This window comes from Trachymyrmex cornetzi, unplaced genomic scaffold, assembly GCF_001594075.2.
Source record: "Trachymyrmex cornetzi isolate Tcor2-1 unplaced genomic scaffold, Tcor1.1 scaffold248, whole genome shotgun sequence".
NCBI classification, from domain to species: domain Eukaryota; kingdom Metazoa; phylum Arthropoda; class Insecta; order Hymenoptera; family Formicidae; genus Trachymyrmex; species Trachymyrmex cornetzi.
The window spans coordinates 1,981,273-2,001,831 of NW_017297144.1; the positions used below are offsets into that span (position 1 = coordinate 1,981,273).

At 35.4% G+C, this 20,559-nt stretch overlaps 2 protein-coding genes across 3 annotated transcripts in view; both read right to left on the reverse strand.

Moving 5' to 3' along the window:
* LOC108761488 (M-phase inducer phosphatase) overlaps nt 1-4,999 on the reverse strand; it is a 54,875-nt gene extending 49,876 nt beyond the window's left edge. The window contains exons 1-2 of the mRNA XM_018508094.1: nt 4,627-4,999; nt 862-1,134 (exon numbers count right to left, since the gene is read on the reverse strand). Of these exons, the coding sequence (XP_018363596.1) occupies nt 862-1,006 (145 nt within the window). The 5' untranslated portion in view covers nt 1,007-1,134; nt 4,627-4,999. The remainder of the gene's footprint in view (nt 1-861; nt 1,135-4,626) is intronic.
* A 2,696-nt stretch (nt 5,000-7,695) lies between these two features.
* loco (regulator of G protein signaling family member locomotion defects) lies at nt 7,696-20,428 on the reverse strand. 2 transcript variants are annotated; one of them, XM_018508037.1, is made up of 16 exons: nt 20,275-20,425; nt 19,231-20,185; nt 18,225-18,842; nt 17,479-17,599; nt 16,875-17,287; nt 11,829-11,939; nt 11,519-11,743; nt 11,108-11,328; nt 10,831-11,023; nt 10,117-10,326; nt 9,549-9,822; nt 9,320-9,468; nt 9,140-9,223; nt 8,910-9,057; nt 8,630-8,721; nt 7,696-8,441 (listed from the first exon to the last, which is right to left on the reverse strand). In XM_018508037.1, the coding sequence occupies exons 2-16, from the start codon at nt 19,876-19,878 to the stop codon at nt 7,977-7,979; spliced, it is 3,972 nt and encodes a 1,323-aa protein (XP_018363539.1). In that variant the 5' UTR covers nt 19,879-20,185; nt 20,275-20,425; the 3' UTR covers nt 7,696-7,976. The 2 variants fall into 2 exon arrangements, with proteins under 2 accessions (XP_018363539.1, XP_018363540.1); XM_018508038.1 differs by lacking the exon at nt 10,117-10,326 and having other exon boundaries at nt 20,275-20,428.
* Between the last annotated feature and the right edge of the window lie 131 nt (nt 20,429-20,559).

The window sequence follows — 20,559 nt, forward strand, 5'->3', positions numbered from 1 at the left end:
TTATATCAAGATTTAATAAGTTTTTTTCAGTGAAACACACAACGCAAACAGCGTCAATACGATGCATCAATAATGATACAGGTGTTGAAAATAGGCTTAATGAAATTAATAAAGTAAATGCGTATCACACACACACAAAGAAATCCATAAAATATCACCGTGTTGGAATCGCGTGAATGAGAACCACTGACAACTGAGGCTGCGAACTCGCGGTTGCGGGGTTCAGACCGGCGGCAGACGTTCACAAATCGTTGAAGGACGGGGAAATCCCTAACGAATAACCCGCCTTTCGGAAGGCTCTCAGGTTCCGCTCTATCAGTATTCGTTTTGCCCATAATTAACTTGACATAATTCCCGCCCCGCTCATCATTATGAAAAAAAATCTGTTAGAATTGTAAACTATATTCCTAGCATTATTAAAATTGCCAATGTTCCTAGCATTATTAAAATTGCCAATTATGATAAATATTAGTAGTACTTCAGATTTAACATGTTGTTCAGCAATGTTATCTATTCATGATTATCAATTCGAATTTTTATTACAATTATTTTAATTTAATACGCTTAATATTTTTTAGTCACATTATCATGTAAATATGTTTTTTTTTGTTCTTATATTGTAGTGTAAATAATTTCGACGCAAATTACAAATTTATTTACGCGAAAAGTTGTCGTCTCTATCAAGTTACACTTTAAGTCAATTTATTGAGTTCTTTAAAAGACTTAAGTGATTACTGTCTGAATCGAAAGAATGTAGGACGATATTTATTTCAATAAAACTTCTCGTATACAATCTCGTTCTCGAATTATTTTGCAGAGACACGGCAATCTCTTCGCGTCGATGATACTTTTGCAATGTACCTTTTGAACGTGGAAAGTGACGCTTCTTTGCACTGCCTGAATCCAGTGATGATCTCGACAGATCGCTGGCGATGGTGGACATTGGCGATTCCATGTTCATTGCCTCGGCGAGGGATCTTCCGGAAGAAGCTAAATCTTCATCCATCCTGACGTTGGTTGACGACGTTTACTTTGCGTGGACGCTCGTTCTCGATGAGGCGAGTCGGCAAATGCAGACAAGAATGCGACCTCTCGAATTTATCGTCGAATCGACGTCAGGCGCGACGTTGGCTTCTAGAAAGAAAAAAAAAAGAAAACTGATAGTACTTCAGTGACGTGATGCTCAGTGATCTCTTGTGATCCAGCGGAAAAATACACCATGGAATATAATCAATGTTTTAATCGTTCGGTTGTTCTAATGGAAGGGCGATGTTCACCGTTCAAGATCATCTTTGCCGAGGAAAATAATCGAAGAATCGGGGAAACTTTTGAGAAATGACGGTGAGGAACGTTGTTATTCATACATACGTCTCTCGGTTTTATAAAAGGTCCTCTACATAGAAGTCGTAGACGGTCGTGGAGTCTTAAGTCATAGGAAACTGACCAATTCCAATCGAGTAAATATTCTCCTTATATTTGATTATGATTGGTTGGTTTCCTACGACTTAAGACTCCACGACCGTCTACGACTTCTATGTAGAGGACCCTTAAGAGTCATAAATCGAGATCGCAAATATCAAATCTTGGATGTACAATGGGCCACCAATTGGTGGGAACGAGACCCATCGTCGTTATATGATTTCATCCTCGACAGTCCGTTGATCGTTATATATACGGGGTGTCCAATTATTGTGATGATGCTCGATTTTGCCTAGTCGCTTTTTGCGAAAAGATTTCCTTGAAATTAACAGTAAACGAAAATAATATATCATGATTACGATATAGTGTGCCCAGAAATGTCCCTTTAGTCTTAAAAAATTGTCCATTTATTATAATTCGTTGTTTTAAATGAGCATTAAAGTAATACTTCATTATAGATGTTTTCGAGGACAACCATCCCTGGTAGCAAGCTGACGTCAAAATGACGTAGCTTGCTACCTGGGATACAAAATATAGTTGTCCCAAAATATGACTATAAAATTATAGTCACTTGAATCATTTTTATGGTAATTTCAACTATTTTATGGTTATAATAATTATAATTATAGTCACTTTAGGTTGCCAACTATATACATTTGTTGTTAGAACTATATACATAGTTACTGTTATTATTATAGCAATAATAATCATAATTATAGTAATACGTAATTATAGTTACAAATACCAAACATTTTTCTCTCGGTGCAGGATGCAGAAACACTAGAAGCAAAACGATAACGCTGATGGAACTCGTAACGATAACGCGTTATCTATTTACGGTTATTAATTCGAATTTTCATATTACAGTTCAAAGTATTTAATTATATCATACATATTCAATTATATAAATACAATATCATGTACATATATTTTCTTCTTTTTTTACACTTTAATATATAAAATGATCATTTTGAGGTTACAATTTATTTATTGATCTCGAATTTTTTTTCAAGAAACTTAAATAATCTTCTAGAGAATATATCGAAAAGCTGGCCAATTTTAATCCGGCATTACTATAAAACGGTGTAAATTATGGTGATAAATCCCAAATACTACAAACATAAAGTTACATTCTCTGTAAAAAGAAACTGTTGTCTATTATTGTAAAATAAACATAATTTATTTATAATTTTGACAATCTTTTTAAGTAAAATTTGAATACAATTTAATTTACAATATTCTAAAAATTTTACGTTTATAAAATTAAAATCTAATGGCCTTTAAAGAATCAAAATTAAATTTTAACAATCGCGCCACTCAACATTTCCCTTCGAAGTGCCGGAAATAAAATTTCTTTACGCGTACTCGTACAATAAATCTAATCACACAAGTAGAATCCACAATTAAGTAAACGATACTTTCGTATTAAATTTGTTTGGAGAAATCTACAATCAATGAAAACAGGTGGAGTAATTCATTATAATAGTTGTGAATTATTTCAATTACTGCAAAATATGAACGCGATAACAGTTTCTCCTGTAAATAGAAATATTATCGCGCCTTCTCCCTTCTCATCGAAACCGTTGAAGTCGATCCGAGTCGTTACATTTCCCGGAAACCCTAGTGGGATGAATATTTCTTGTCGGCCTCGACTATACACTAGGTGTGCCGCAAATCGCGACTTCAATCTTATTCATGAATCTATTCTACATAATAGTTTTTCTTATAGTGAATTCAGTCTTGCATTATAGTAGGTTAGTGTATACTAAAAGTTGCTACATGAAATTAGCAAAATTAAATGTAAAAGCATATAAATATTTTAAACGATCGATTAAATAATGATATTGTCACGTTATTTAACAGAATATATACGTATTATTTCATTGTCAAAGTTATTAATGTTGTACCACTGCATTCAGATACTTTAAATAAAGTAGCCTTTAATGTGTACTAATCAAATAATAAGATCGATAATCAATCTTGTTGTTTGAATTATAAAATACTTTCGATTTTTTAATTTAAAATACACAATACTTTTATGTGTTCCGCTGAAATACAAAATATATATTACAAATTATAAAAATATTACAAATACTTTTATTTTAAACACAGTATTTGTAGTACAATTGTATTTTGTATTCCATATTTCAGCGGGGCACATAAAAGCTTTCTGTATTTCAAATTAAAAGATTAAAAGTATTTTGTAATTCAAATAATAAGATTGATCGTCAATCTTATTATTTATATAATTAATTGGAAATATAAAATAGAAAATACTTTTACAAAATACAAAACGCTTTTATGTGCTCCGCTGAAATACAAAATACAAGATACAAATGTGTTACAAATATTGTTTTTCAAATACAAGTATTTTAAATACATGCCCAGCCCTAAATCCAATATAATGCAATTAAGTAATCAAATTCGTTATTAATGAGACCGTATTAGAATTACTCGATCACGAATGACGAATCGTCTAAAAACGAGGTCGTTAATTGTGGAACACCTCAGATGTACAAATCTTCGCATACAAGGAAAATTTAAAAAAATCACAGGATTAAAATCTAGAAAATGGACAATTTCTTCGCGCGTTTTTCCTCCTGCAATGGCGCGTCGATCTTCGACACTGAAACGCTCACGACGAAACCTGGTTGAAAAAAAATTCACATGAAATCTCACTCAAGTTGTTATTTGTTGTACCCTGTTTGTATCCTTGACATCGCACTTTATGGCCGAGTCACGATCGAGAGAACGATTCAATACATGCTATAATGGGTCATTATGTTACTAAACAAATGTTATACATTTTATATAAATTATATTATACAGAACATAATTAATAAATAGGTTAAGTTTTTTTACCTGAACTTCTTGCGTTTATGTGCACAGAGTTCATATCTTTTCTCTTTTTCTTTAATGGAGAGAAAATTGAATCATGCTAAAGAAGTTCAGCTAAAAGCGACTCACAAAACAATTTTTCAAAGGATATTTCTAAAGACGTTTTAGGGATCCTAAAGGGATCTATATATTAAGAACGTTCCGAGGACGTTCCCTTGGGAAATAGATTGTATGGGAACAAGTCTCTATATATAATAAATATACCTTCTACTAAATATTTATTTTCCAGACAAAGATATGAATCTTATCCCAAGAATCATCCATATAATAAATGTTGATGCCTTATTCTGTACATCGCGATATATTTACCTGAAATAATGAAATAGGAAATTCTTCGTAGGGATGGCGGTTGCCAGCCTACAAAGCCCGCCTTTCAAAGCGCGCCTAAATCGCGTGATTTCCCTGAACGCGAATTTATCTCGCGGACGAAAGAGACACGTGAACGTGCGTGTCACGTTGTCGAAGGAAAAGGAATAAATCCAACCGGGGGATCCTCGTCGCCGGTCGAGCAACAGGAGCAATTCACTTGTAACGTTTCCCTCCCATTGAGGAGTGATCACTTTCCGCGCGAAAGCAACGGAAACTCGTCGGAGTCGTCGCGAACTAATAACGAGATAACGTGGTCCGAACGCGGTTCCACCGCGACGATTATTAGCGATACTTCAGGCGGGATGTGCGCGCCGATACTCCGAGGGGATCAACAGTCGTCTCTAATTTGTTTGTCAAACGCGGTAAGCCGTACCGCCACCAACCACCAACGACGAAAGGCGCGAATCGCGGTGCGCGCGCGCGGGTGGAAAAGGCGCGAAACGGGAGGAGGTGGCGGTGGGAGGTAGAGGAGGTGGGGAAGCGAATGGGGGGGAAGGTCTGTTCGGTAGACACACTTTCCGTACTCCGTTTTCTCCTGACTTCTAGCTTCCCGCCTCTCACTCCCGACCAAATACGAACGTATCTCGTCGAATATTTTTTTTTATCATTTATAGCAATTTATTGAACTGGACATGTATTTAAAATATTTTCATTTAAAGCACGTTATTTGCAATATGTATATTTTTTTATTTAAACGGAGCACACAAAAATAAGTATATTACGTATTTTGTATCTAAAATTGAAAGAGTGAGTTTTTTGTATTTTGTAATTTAAATAATAAAACTGGTTGTCGATCTTAATATTTAAAATACAAAGATACTTTTATATGCTCTCATAAAATTAAAATACAATTATCTTACAAATGCGGTTTTTCAAATAAAAGTGTTCCACATATCCAGCTCTGTTATATAAATACTCATATATTGCTAGATATATTATTTTTAATATTTTGCTTATATATTTTTGAAATTTAAAGATAAACACACCTATATTTAATAATTTAATATTTCTGTACGAAATTTTATTCGGATTTGTGCTTAACATTACAATATCTTTTAAATAAATTCTGAGAAATTAAACCGCGTATTTTTATTATTCCTGATGTGTTTCAATTAACTTTTTTTATTAATATGAATTGTTCTTTTTAATAAAAGGATCTAATTAAAAGATCAGCTTTCGCCTGCTCGATTGAATACCTAAATCTTCTTATTCTCGTTGTTATTCTTAAAGATTATCTTACTCCATTTCTTTCCTCAAATATTTATTGTTATCGCTCACAAAAACGTGTATATGTAGTTGTAAATGGAGCACATACCTTTTTTTTCATTTACATGGATGTGTAAATATATATGAGTGTCCGCAGTGTATTGTGCTCGAGTCCGTGAGTTTGCTAAGCCCAAATAACTGTCTGTCACTCCTGCAGGAAATTAATTGATTACAAATTAGTATCGTTCCGCCATCTGACGGTACCAATACAAAATTATCTAAGAATATTGTACCCAATAGGTAAGGACTGTTCGTTTGCAAAGATTTTTATTTATAACTTTACAATATTTACAATTTAGCGATTAACGATTTTGTGAATAAATCGTTAATCGCTAAATGACTACAAATGCCAATATTTACTTATTTTGTGCAAGTAAATAAATATTCATTGCGACACGATTTTGTAAAAAATACTTATACCATAATAATGCTCATTATACTAGACGTATTTGACGAATGAATGTAAAATTAATGTAGTATAAATATTTTTTTTAATCTGCACCACAATAAAAAAAGTCATCATTAATAAATAAGAATGATCTATTTGTTACCTATGTATGCAGGAAGACAAACGCCGGAATCGAATCCAGATTTTTTTACTGATAAGTAACTGCTCCGATGCCTAGCTTATTTGTACTTTTAATCAAATATTACAAAACCAGACATTGTAAATCACATTAAAGAACTGGAGTTGATAAACAATTATATTTAGAGGATAACAGGAGAACGGTTGCCTTTTTATTATCTTTAACACAAAAAAGGATTAAAGGCGACACAATGGCCAAAGTGCATAGAGGCTTTTCTATAAAATTAAAAAAATTTATTAAAGCTTGCCTAATTTAGACAATCATATAATATAATATATTAGCATGTCGCAATAGATGCCCCACCGATACGATATATAAACGAATTTGTCTCGCACGATTTACTCTATGATGAGTATCTCCTATTTGTTACGAAGCGACGCACGTATTTTTCTTCCAGCGTGCGTAATACGCAATAGCTTTATCAAAATTAGGACGCGATCCCTTTGGAAATTATATCTAATTAATAAAGTTATTCGAAATACTGAAAATAGATCGTCCTCTTTACTTCATCCTACTATGCTCCGAAGGAGCATATATCTTTTTTTATTAACATTGGTTCCTATACAATCATCTAATAAGCGCATAGATTGTCGTCACCTGGACTTCGTTTCTCTGGTCAAGACGGTTTGCGAAGAAACTCGGATATATAAAATATATAATATATATCATGTATAGGTTTATCATTATATATCTAATCTGATTCTAGAATGCTATCGTTATTCAGAGATACTAACATATAAATATAATAAAAAATGTAATCTTCTATCTTATCGAAAGATATAAATTCTCGTAACAAATTATCGTTGTCACTTCATATTCTTTTCACTTACAATTTGCAATCTCTTTTAAAATAAAAACATGCATAAAATGTGGGTTGAGATCGAACCCAAAGCTATTGACTACGTATAAATTTTCACATAAAACTACGTATCATTTGAATAAAAAAATATTGTTCATTAATTTTTTAATTAAAATAAAATAAAATAAAATAAAAATCACACAATAAAGAAGAAATGAAATTGCTGCTTTTAGACTCAATATAAAATAAAAATGAATACATGCAAAATAAAAAGAAACATCTCCTTATAAAAATTATTAAAAAATTCATTTCATTAAAAAATAAAATTTACGTACAATAACATTCTAGAATCAAGGCACAGACAGGACACATTTTCGAAATAAAATCTAAGTTGTGGAATGTGAATATATGATAGAAAAATGCATAATAGAGGGTTAATCATGTTGCTCTGTAGCTTCTGTCCGTAGAAACACCCATACAGAGCTATTCTTTCTAATAATTTATAGATACGATCAAAGTTTTACTCAGTTATCGTATTGTATCGTGTCCAAATGATTAATTATGACATCACATGAAACTACGCTAAAAACGCGACGTTAACTAAAAAATATCTTCTTTTTACATTGTGTTCAGTTGTTTCATTCAATCACATGATTAGGCCTTTGTAGAGTTTTCGGAGACGTGATGTAGCCACTTTTCACCACGTTCACAACAAGATTTTTGGGCTTCGGCGGTAACGGTGGAGGTTTGGACAGCTTCGTATGCGACACATCCGTGCCGCCGTAGCTTCCTGAGTGCGGACTCTTCGACGGGGAATCAGTACCGTTCTCGATAATCGTTTGATCTCCATCCACCAATGTCCTATCGCAGTCTAAATTGAATGAGCTCTCAAGGCACTTACTTAAAGGCTCGGTAATATTAACCAAGGCTGAAAATCGCTCGTTTGCGGCTCCGTTTGTCACGTGCGCAGAATACTCGTATCCACTGCTGCTTTGCTTATCCTCGCTTGAGTCATAAAACTTCGTGGTGCTTTCGTAATTGGCCGACACTACCCGAGTCCTTCGCATCTTGTTAGAATCGGATGGTTTCCCGTTCTCTTTGTTCTGATCAATAATTTCATAGCTTTAAGAGTCGAAATCCATATACATGACATAGAGATCTTAAATTTAAATTTGTGCACACAAACTCTCTCTCTCTCTCTACTGCTACTAAACCTCAACGTAAGATAAAATAGAATAAATTGAATATTTGTTGTAATGCAATATTTGTTGTAATGCACACGTGACTATACCTTTAAAAAATCTGGTAATTCAAAATTAATTTCTGTCCCTCTCTGATCCTCCAATCTCGATCTTTGCGCTCTTTTCAATCCCTCGTATAATTCTATAAAACAAATATGACTTAAATAAATAAATTGATCGTAACAGATAAAATTTTAATTAATAATCCTTTAAATTAATGTTTTTATAATTATATATAAAAATAAAATAAACTATTTAAAATCTGGATTTGTAAATTATAAAACATCTTACGTAAAAGAGGAATATATATTATACATATATCGGTCTTACCATCTCCGTCAAATCTGCCTGGAAGTTGCAATTTTACGCCATTACGCCACTTTGCGATAAGTGGTGGCTGGGATTTAATGGGTGCTCCCTCATGAATGCAATCGTTTGAATTACCCTTTTCACTTGTGTTGCAACATTTAGATTTCGCCTTAAAAAAGAAAACCGGAAGTGTGTATTAAAAAAAAAATTAAATTTCTTGATTAGAAAGGTATGAATGTTGAATATGTTACCTTCTTCTTTCCGTGAATTGTCGAATCTCGAAGGAAGAATTTGCTAGATAATATAGAAGATCCCTCCGAACGTTGATCATCCGACTGTAAAAAATAATTCAGTAAAAAAGATACAAAAGTAATATTAAAAGTAATTTATTGTATAATATTAGATTGTTCTTTAAACATTACTGTGCTTACCTTACATGATCCTTCACTATACTGATACTTATTTCTACTTTTTCCAACCAGGAGCTCCTCAAATACCTTATTAGTTATTTCATCTAGAGTTGGTTGTGCGTGTTGCATTTCGTCTAAATATTTAGCAGTATGCAATTCCCGTTGAAAATCTGCAGAATAATAACATTTAATTAATAAAGCTTTAATTTGTTATCGACTTATCAAATATTATATATATATATACATTAACCTTCTTCATTCGCCATTACAATAATGCGTGTAGGAGCACTGATAGCCATAATATCCATAGGAACACAACGGCCTTCACTCCAAATACTAATCAAGTCTAAATTGAAACCATATTTATTTAGAAGAGGTCTCAAGACTTCTTTCAGAGTTTTACCCTTGTGAGCGATAATGCTTATTATCCTTCGCGAGGGTAATTCTACTTTTAAAACTTTTGTGGGGACGACTTCCACTTCCTGGCCTGCTAATACTGACGAAAAACACTTCGTGTCCACCATCTGCAAGAATTAAATTACATTAATGCAATAATTAAGAGACTTACTTTTATCTTTTCCATCACCAAATTGTACAATACAGAATATAAAATAAATAAAAAAATACATTACCTATTAGATGTTTTATACTTCGTGCAAGCTAATATAAAATATTAGAGAAACATAAATTCTATTTATATATTATGATGCATAAATAGAATTTTTATTCATTGTAATGCAAAAAAGCAAACGTACATGCATTAGATAAAAAGTATTTTTCTAAAGCTTGCATTCGGTTAAACAGAAGGCAACACAAACCTCATCTGTTGCTAGTATCAGAACATCATAGTTAGAATATCGTAGGGCTCGCTTATCGAGCAAACGGGTAACCACGTCTTTAATGCTCTCGGTTTGGCTGGTTGTCACTACAGTAGTGGACCCATCAGGTAATATGACTCGAGATAAACCCGTGCATTTGCTGCGAGCATCTTTCTTTTCGTTCGTTTGCCCATCGTAAGACGATACAGACTACAAGTGAACATACATTTGTTCACGTATATACAAATTGACATGTAAGTTTTTATGTGCACTTTAAAATCTATATAATTTTGAATTAAATGGCCTGATACTATATTTTGCAAGTTTATAAAATTTAATAAAAAATCATTTATAATAGTTTGTACTAAATCTGTTCTACAATAGCTGATGCACATCTTAGTGGATTAATGCAACGTATGTACTACACTTTCACCTGATTACTCTATTATTATTAATAATAACTACTTTTTCAAAAAGTATATCACCAAAAGCACTGTCTACAAAATAGATTTACACACAACACTCGTTAATATAACTCAATGTGCAACTAAAAAAATCATCGCAAGAATTTTACACAAATTTCATTTCAATACCAGCACATACAATTCATACAAGTCTTCAAATTATGAAAGGCAAATTTTATTATCAAGATATGTACTCAATTTCATATTTAAAACGTCATTGGGTTGCTGTGTTAGTTACAATAATACTTACATGTTTGTTAAACGATTGCCGTAATGCCAAATCCCACGACGCTAACGATGACCGACTACTAGATATTGACACTGTGTCTTCATTATTGTTACCTTCCGTTTCTCTCTTAATAACTGTAAAGCTTTTATATATAGTCTCACTTCGGCTAGGGGTTTTATTGTATTCGGATTCACCACGATCTTTTGATTTAGATCTGAAAATGCAGAGAAATGAAATAAAATACACATTGCCCGAGCAAACGTGTTTATCAACAGAAATAAAATTGTAAATAATTTACCTATTTTTTCTGTTCCACGGAAGAAGCGACTTTCGACGACGATCTTCCGCATCGGAGTGACTCTTCTTTAATTTTACGCTAGGCGAACTTGTAAGATGTAGATCACAGTCTTCTGTATCAATAACAGCGCTTCCTGCTTCCAAACAGGCACGATAAAGTTCCGATCGTAAGAATCTCGGGTAACTATCGAACTTCATTAGGTTGAATACTTGTTTCTGAGTCTAAGACAATAATAGCAATTACTTGTACTATATACAATAAAATTCACAGATATTCATCATATAATAAAATATACGCATAAAAAACAAAATATTTTGAAAGATTTAGTGATTTAATTTATTATCAATAAAATTTTAAGTGCAATATTTATTTTTTTCTAATAAAAATAACATTTAAAAAAATATAACATACCTGTAGAAATAAATCCGCGGGTGCTTCGTCGAGTAATTCTTGAGTAATTTGTCCTGACGCATGACTATCAACATTTACTGGCTCGGCGGCTGTGTTTGACAAATGGCGCTGATATATCTGACAAGCTAATCGACGGCGCATAGTAGTATCTTTAGTATCTTTGTATCTTTCACAAGCAGCCCAAAAATATATATTTTCATGACTAAACTCCTTCTTGAGAAACTCCTAGAATAAAATCAATTGCGTTCAATAATTGTAACACATTGCATATAACGTTCAATAGACATGAGAAGAATCGCGCAATACTCACAGCAAACGTTTGCAAACCCTTTGGATCCTCCAACAGTTTTTCAAATCCATTTGCCCAAATGTGCACTCCCTTACAGTCATTGTTTTTGTCACAAGACTCGGTACTACCATACTGCAACAGATAAATATTCCATATTAATAAAATAAAATTGAAAAATTAATCTAGGAATATTGTTTCAAATATTTTATTACAGATGAACAAAAATTGTCTAAATAAAAAAAACTTCATCTTTTATTGCTTTCATTTCATATATGAATCTTATTAGATATTAAAAATTTCCTTGTGGTCTAAATTATCAAGGTGCTTAATATTAAAGAAAATTGGCAAATTAAATTACTTAAATAATGCTTACTTTTTTAAATTACACATTTCTAAATCAGTTATTATCAAATTGTTCAACTAAAGATTCTTTTGATAAACAACAGCATAGAAACTGTTTCAAAATAAGTGGCATATTTATTTCCAGCGCTCTATCGTAATTGCTGCTAGTTGGTCAATATTATTGTTATGCACAATCTAAGATTTCTATTTGCAATTCTATTTATCCATTACATCACGAAGTCTCCGAAAGAGATTCTAATATTAATTCCTACGCATTCCTACGAACTGAAACCTTTACAGTTCGGCACCTGTCGTGCACGCAACAGGTGCGCGCTATGAGAAAACGCTCTCTTAGATCGCTCGCTTCGCGTGCTCTGTTTTCCCATCCTCCTTCCCCGTTTCCTACGTGTGCGGAGCTAATGCGCAATTTCATCTTCCCACGTACGATTTTTCTCAATTGACATTACGATGTAACTAAAAAAGTTACTTAAATGATACCCCAAAATATTCAAGACAACAATAATAGTCACAACAACGTTCCGGTTGACGAGGAAATTAAATAAAGAATAAATGTTCGTGCGTCGGACAATTCGTGGAATGCAGCTTTAAACGAAGCCAAACATGAGTTGTCGCTATGAGCTCATGAGTCCAAAGCCCGTGATTATCAATAATTAAGGAAATAAGTCGCGTCAGCGCGTTCACCGCCAAAGACGTTAATGAACAATCGACAAGCCGGTCTGGGCTTTAATTAAAAAGAATACGATTATCGCACTCTTTACGGTCGATGATTTTATCTCCGATAGATTTATCCCGTTGTTTCTACGGCGTACGAAGCATTCATCAAGATACAAGTACGATGTTGATTTATGTTCACTTTGACCTCTCCTAATACGTTCACTTTATCACTTAATAGTTCGATATACAGAGTGTCGAATTTAATGCAACAGAAGAAGGACATCTTGCATAAATCTCTCGAGTTCATTATTCTCATCAAGGCTGCATTTAGAAATTTCCTATCATTTTATCCTTGTTGTACTAGTTTACTGATGCATATTAAAGCTTTCGTAAACAAAACGAGATAAAAATGTACGTTTAATAAAAAAAAATATATATATATTAGTATGCGAAATCCTTAAAACTCTTTATCGTGCTATTTTGTAGAATATGTATTAGGCCCAATTTCTTCACTTCCAGAAAGTTACGGATAACTTTAATCCAGGAGATATCTCCATTATAATCTGGGAGATATCTCTTGGATAAAGTTATCTAGAGATAGAGTATTCGAGATATTTGAATTTTACTTTTACACTCACAGATTGGAACAGCTTTAGGCTGCTTTTCTTTTAGAAAACATAATCGATACAAATAACGTTCCATTTTTCTTGACAGTCAATGAATCACAAAGATAAAGCGACACTTGTATCGACAGGTCTCCTAAAAGGAAACCAGTCATAATATGCACTGCATACTAGTGTGTCCAATAGAATTTGTTACAAAAAGTTCTTTGTGGCTGAACTAGTGTACACTTTTGAAACCTAAAATCTGTTTTTTATTCTCTCTTTCTCGCTTTCGTCAAATAAACATATAGCCATCTCACTTTAAGTTTCCAAAGTGTACACTAGTTTAGCCACAAAAAACAGACCCTTAAAGTCAGGTACACGTTTGATATTTGACAAATGAAAGCAAGAGAGTCCTAATGCACTTCAACTAATTTCGATTAACTTTAATCGATTAGTCCATTAGAATTAACCAATCACATTTGTCAATAACAGGTGCAGGAATAAAAACAGATCCTATCCTTTTTAAAGACAAAATGAATGTCGTTCTATTTTTATTACTGAATGTCAAGAAAGACAGAAGTTTTTAGTGTTTGTGTCGACTTGTGTCATTAAATAAAAAGCAGCCGTAACAATCACGGTTCGAATATTCGGTAAAAAACAATCTAAAAGTTTTATAAATATTTCTCAAACGAGCTTTCTGCCTGTGCACTCAGTTGCCGGTTGCCGCAAATCAATCTCAATTATTTAACGCTGAATATACAAACTTACGACAGACGACGAAACTTTTCCTAAAAACGGATCCATTCCAAATTTGCTGAAGCATGCGTCATCGACAAATTTCCGCGGTGACAGCGAGACGTGCCGCATACAACAGTGTTCACGATGCACGGCCGAACACCCCGAGCAAACCTGCCCGTGGCTCTTTTTTCTACGTACCGATTTCGCCAGTGCATCCATGTCACGCTCGCGGGCCGCACGTTTTCACGTCAGCGGCGACGGCGGTAATGTCATTTATCAGCCTCTCGGTACTCGCACGTACCGGGCGACGATTGCATATTTTGGCGTGGAATAGGTAAAAGAGCGGACGACGTCGACGTCGGCGACGAGAGCTAAACGGGCGATTTGCTTGTGTAATAACAAGGGCTCCGCCCAGCGTGATGATCGGGCATCGCCGAGCCACGGAACAAGTCGCGAACCACTGCGTGCCTTGGGCCTTGGCAGACGTGACCAGACGTGACGTAACGTGACGTGTCACAGGACTATGAGCTGTTGACAATAGCGATAATGAGTAGCCAGAACGACGTAATCGTCTGCGACATCGTCGCGACTGCACACACCGTGCGCCACACGGTTACTACCGCGTTCACCCCGGTGTGTTACGACGCTGAAGCTGGGGCCACTTTACGCTCGAACAAGGCCCACTTCCCTCCCTATCTCTCTCTCTTTCTTTCCTTCCTTTTCTCTCTCGCTCGCTCGACGTCCCTTCACCTCTCCCTCAATGTTGTTCTCGACTGATTCATTCTCATCGTCGACCCGTCACTTGCGCCCCGCTCCTCTTCCGCTTCCATCGTTACCACTACTACACGGGCCCGCGTCACGGCCTTTCCCTCTCTGTCTCCACCAACGAACTCTATCGTTCAACCTCGTTTTAACATCTATGCAGGGCCGCAAGTAGGGAGCCGATCCGGAGAGATTCATGAATGCAGAAGCGAAGAGGTGTTGGGTATTTTAAATGAGCTGTGAAATACGGATCGATTAAAATGAGGATTGAGACTTAAATGAATGGAAGTTTTTTGTAACTGTATTAAAGGATGTATAGTTTTGTGCAATTAAAAGTAACAGTTTCATCAAAATAAAATACCTAAAACCCTTTATGAGAATAAATTGTGTTAAAACTCTTCTAATTCTTCAATAGAATCAACATAATTAATTGTATATAAGTTGTCAGTTTGATTTAACTGTATAAACAATATGAGTCAATAAGCTAAACGTAGATGAAGGTATTTAAGATATTTTTCGATGATACGTATGATTATATTAATATATAAAGGCTGTTTATGGTAGATATAAAAAAATGAGCGAATTCTGAACATAAGGAACGGATATCCTCTGTGCAACCGACCCTGCATCTATCATCACAAGATCTATTCATGTACCTAAAGGCAGTGCATCAACCTCAGAGTTCGCAGGAACATTTTTTTAACGTTACTCTGGCATTGTTGGTTATAACGTAGTTAATAAGAGCTATTTTCAACTCTGTACCAGCACAGATTAAGTTTAACGACTCAATCCTATTTAACCTTATTACGCTAATTTATGCCATTTTACGAATTATGATGTTACTTTGAGAATTGTAATGTTAATTCTAGCTTATTACTATCTACAGATATTGAAGATATTAAATGTTCTTATCTATTATTTTCCGAGTGTAATCAGAAAATCGCAAATTTATAATTTTCATTTTTATATTTAACTTAAAAAATTTTTAATTCAAGCATCTAATATCATTCCAAATTATAAAAGAAGAATCAATTTCAAGTTAACTCCAATTAAGATGCTCGACTTTGAATTTGTCGGAAAGCTGCAGAGAGGAAATACTACTAAATGATCACTGAGATTTCCTGTAGAAAATTGCGAGCCTGATTCGAGCAGTATCTATTACATTAGTTTGTAATTCCATTCCTAGAAGCGGCACATACATTTGTATACCAAATAAAGTAATCGTATGCGAGAGCGTGTGGCGTAAATAAAACGCGGGAACACGTTCGCACAGAGCCGATCTGGTTTCTGTTTTCACTTGACCCTTGCCTATGTGCACGAGCGCAAATCAGAGGCAGGAAACGATGACGCAGTTGTGAGTAATGAGTACACGAGAGGAACCGGAAATCATTTGCAACGACAAACCTGGGAGCATTAATGTGCACGTTACTGATGCACATTTTCGGAAGTAATCGGAACTCGTGAGAAACCAACGAGAAAGATATGATTTCGCGTACATTTCGCTAATTAACGTAAAAAGACATGTAGATTGGCTACCGGTAATTAAGATAATACATAATGATAAATTAAAATGACTTGATATATATTGTTTTCGAGAAGTACGATTTTCTCTAAGAAAATGCTTAGCGATGGAATTATAAAATCTTAAAAATTTTTATCGCAAGCTCTAAATAAAAAAACATTATTATAAAGTATATAATGCAAAATAAAAATAGATAAATAAATGCATTCCAAAAAAATTGTCCTTTTTTGCTGAGAATAACTTCGACAAGGTGAAGAAATCAGAAAATATTAGATTATTATATCATTTGCAAAAGTATCAGAAATTGAAAAACACGAATTGATTAGCAACTTTTCAAAGAGAAAAATTTACATATATCGACGAAACAAATAAAACAACTTTCCTAAAACTATGACAGATTGAATTAAATGAAAGATCTCTCACTATGCAATTGTCCGAGGCGCTGCTACGAAAATTCCGTATCTCCTGCAGACTTCCCCAAGGTCGAGGCTTGTCAGACTTGCCGGAATACGAATGACAGTAAGGTTGTCGGGCGTATTCCATGCTGGAATTTATATCCTCCAAGCTATGCACTAACGATTTCGTGACTTGGCCACAGTACACCTTCGGGCTGAGCTTGTTCGTAGCGTCCATGAGGCGCTTTAATCCCTCCGTCGACGCCACTTTAGAAGATTCCGCGGCGTCCTCAATGCCGTCGAGCAATGCTGTGGTGCAAACGGACGCGAGGGATCCAACGGACGTACTGGCAAACATGGTACGTGCCGTCGCAGCAGGGGCAGATGTTCCGGCGCAGGTGGTGGTCGTACCTTCCCCACTCCCCGCCACGTGCCGCATCTCTGTGAAAAGCGCATTTCGTAGTTCCCCACCATCGTCACTGCTACATTCGCACTTGTTAAGCTCAAAGTTAAACGAATTCTGCCCCAGTTGTATCGCATTTCAGATAGATATAGTTAAAGAAGAAAAACGGGATTCTAAAATTATACGCAATTTTTACCGCATCACATTTTGGAGTGTCAAATCGAATTACCTTTAGAAGGATCAAATTTTAATTCTTCGCTCCACAATCTGGCCTCCGAGGTCGCGCGAACTGTCAATCGGTGTCCCGCAGCCTCATTGACAGGTTCTTTGGATAATCGTGCACTTACATTCTGCAAATGAATTATCTGTGAGCCAGAATGGTGTAATATTATATTACAGAATATAGAGTAAGCGGCAAAGCACTTTTAATGTTTCAGATATTCGATTATTTTAAAATATATACGTATAAAAAGATAAATTACATTTTTTAATTATTAAAAGTATTTCTAACGAGTATTTATAATGTCAAGATGTTTGTATGTTTCAAGATGTATTTTAAATTATGCTGAAATTATAATCTCATATTTTTGCTTTCTCCAATTTAGCCTAATTTAGAGACCTTGTTGCATTGATAAAAAAGTGACACATTTTAAAGTTAACACCTTTTTCAGTAGAACATTTTTAATATTTTGAATTAGAACGTTTTAATTAAGATAGTAAAAATGCATAACATTACTTTTTTTCCAGTTATACTTCAAATATTCAATTATATGTATTCTTTAAAATAAAACTATGTCATGAATTTTCAAAATTCAAACACTGCAACTTTTATACTAACTGTTTACTTATGTCGCTTTTCTATCAACGCCATTTTTAGAGTCACTCGGGTCGCGAAAGGTAAATATACAGGTTTTAGATATAAAATTTATAAAATAAAGTGATAAAATATTAACAGAATCTAAATTTAAAAAGTACCCTATATTGCATATTGGAGTAATGCCTCCTTCGTTCGCAATCATTCGCCAGATTTTTACTTGAGCAGCTGCCGTAGTCATCTTTAAAACCAATTCCAGAATCACTGTTGCTCGAATGAGCAGTCGACGTGCTAATATTGCTCGGTTGAGGAGAAGCGGTGTCCAAGCGTATGCGTGCTTCATTGTAAGGATTTGTGCAATTCTCCCCATTCGTGCAATCGGATATATACAATGTCTGTATGGCACCGATAAGGCTCGTACAACTGTCAGGAAACTCTTGGCAGACGTTTAACTCTGATGATTTTGTACACATAAATCCAAACACATTACATGCACTGGAATGCACTTCATGGTCGATTAACTTGTAATAAATAGTGAAAACGTGACACGAGTTCGAGACGATATCATCTGTGTTCCTCATGGATTTAGTTAATATTCCAAAATACTGCTTGTCTTGCTCCGAAAAGGAGTTACAGAATATTATTCGATACGAAGGGTATTCGGCGATAATGCGATTCTCTGAATTGGTGAGTTTAATATTGGCAACGTGAATGGTGAGAAGAACGGTGGTTGGATTTCGCTTCTCGGCTTTCAGTCTTTTAATGCATTTTCTCAAAACCTGCAACAAGAACAAAAGTAAAAGTTTATATTTTTTGCTATTATTTATTATATATATTTTATACAAAATGAATATCACAGCAATATGTTTATTATACTAAATTGACAATTAAATCATTTAGATTTACAATCAATCAAGTCTTAATCTTATTGGTCTATTTAGGTTTATTTGACCAAAAATGTAATTTATTTTCTCACTAATATTTAAAAAAACTTATTTCTCTACTATTTAATGATTTTGTTAATGTAAAATCTTTTTTTGTGAAAAAGTATTAGAGCTCTTTAATAATATTGACCCAAACAATATGATTATAAAGAACGTTTGAACAGACCAGCAGGATTAATCAACAAATTATTATGAATTGATTCTAAGTGTATGAGAAATGTACCTGCATCATACAGGATGGATGCAATTGATTCGGTATATCGATAGTACCGAGATAACCGACAACTGTTCTGTGTACAATCTTTTCAGAGTCACGTTTGTGAGACGCCGGTGGTGGTGGCAGAGGAAGCGGACTTGTCATATTCCAACGATAATGCAAGCCAGAATAATTATATTGATCTTTAGCGTCAGACATTGCTAGGCCACCTGGGACTGTATGGAACATAGCGCCACTCTGCAGATCCCTGACCACCTTGGCCGCCCTGCATTGCAACTGCAAAGCACCCGCACTAGCAGTCCGTGGCTTGTGTGCATACTTGGGTTTGGATCTTACGGTGGCCAAGCCCTCCTCGTCTGAGGAGTCGGAGTAATAGTTTTCGGCGATCTGCAGCCGTAGGATGCCCTTGGAGCTCCCTATCAGCTGCACCACGTCGTCGTGTGGTACCTTGCTGACATTGTGACCGTTGACAGCAACCAGGTAGTCGCCAGCGCGCAGGCCAGCAGCCTCCGCTGGGCTACCCTGCACGATGCAGCTGAGTATGCACGGCTGCTGGCCCGATATTGTAAAGCCAAAGCCCTTCGCACCACGGACCACCTCGACCGCCCTCACTCCATAGTTCACCCGCTTCTTCTTCCGCCTGTTCTGATGCATTTCTGCCTACCTGTCGCACGTGGCCTCTCAACGTCACGAAGGGTCTCCAAGAAGGAGAACGTCACGGTGGCTCGCAGACTTCATAATTCATGACCTCACGCCTCCACAATGATCATCTTCCTCTATGACGTTCCTTTACAATTTCCCTTGTTTGTAACTTTGATCATAGACCCCCTAGGAGTCTAGAACCAATTCTTTCTCCTTTAGTGAGGGATTTTCCAGAAGAAGCTGCTCTGGAACGACACAACGAACTGTCACTTATGTGGCACTACTCCTGGCCCTTGGGACCTCGCTGGTACGCCCACTTCTATTCGCGGAAATTATTCGTGGATCATTTGATAGATTAATCCCGAGTCTCAATGAAAATGTCGTTCGAAACGAGCACCCTGGACCCACCTGGACGTTCACCAGTGTTCGCCACTCCGCGTTGTTCGTCGGCCGAACCTCGCTAAAACCAAACTCTACGAGTGGATGTTTTGGAATGCGTCCATCGAGAAGGCTAGAGAAAGGTAATCGACCTTGTGGCAAATAGCTTAGCCCGAGGTGGCTCGCCGTCGTCATAGCGGGTGATTGGCTGTGGACGAAGAAGTTCTGGACATTTCACGCTTTCCTTACCGGCAGCCAATCAACATTCTTAACACTTTGAGTCTGTTCGTTTTGTCCGCCTCATAACAATCTGTT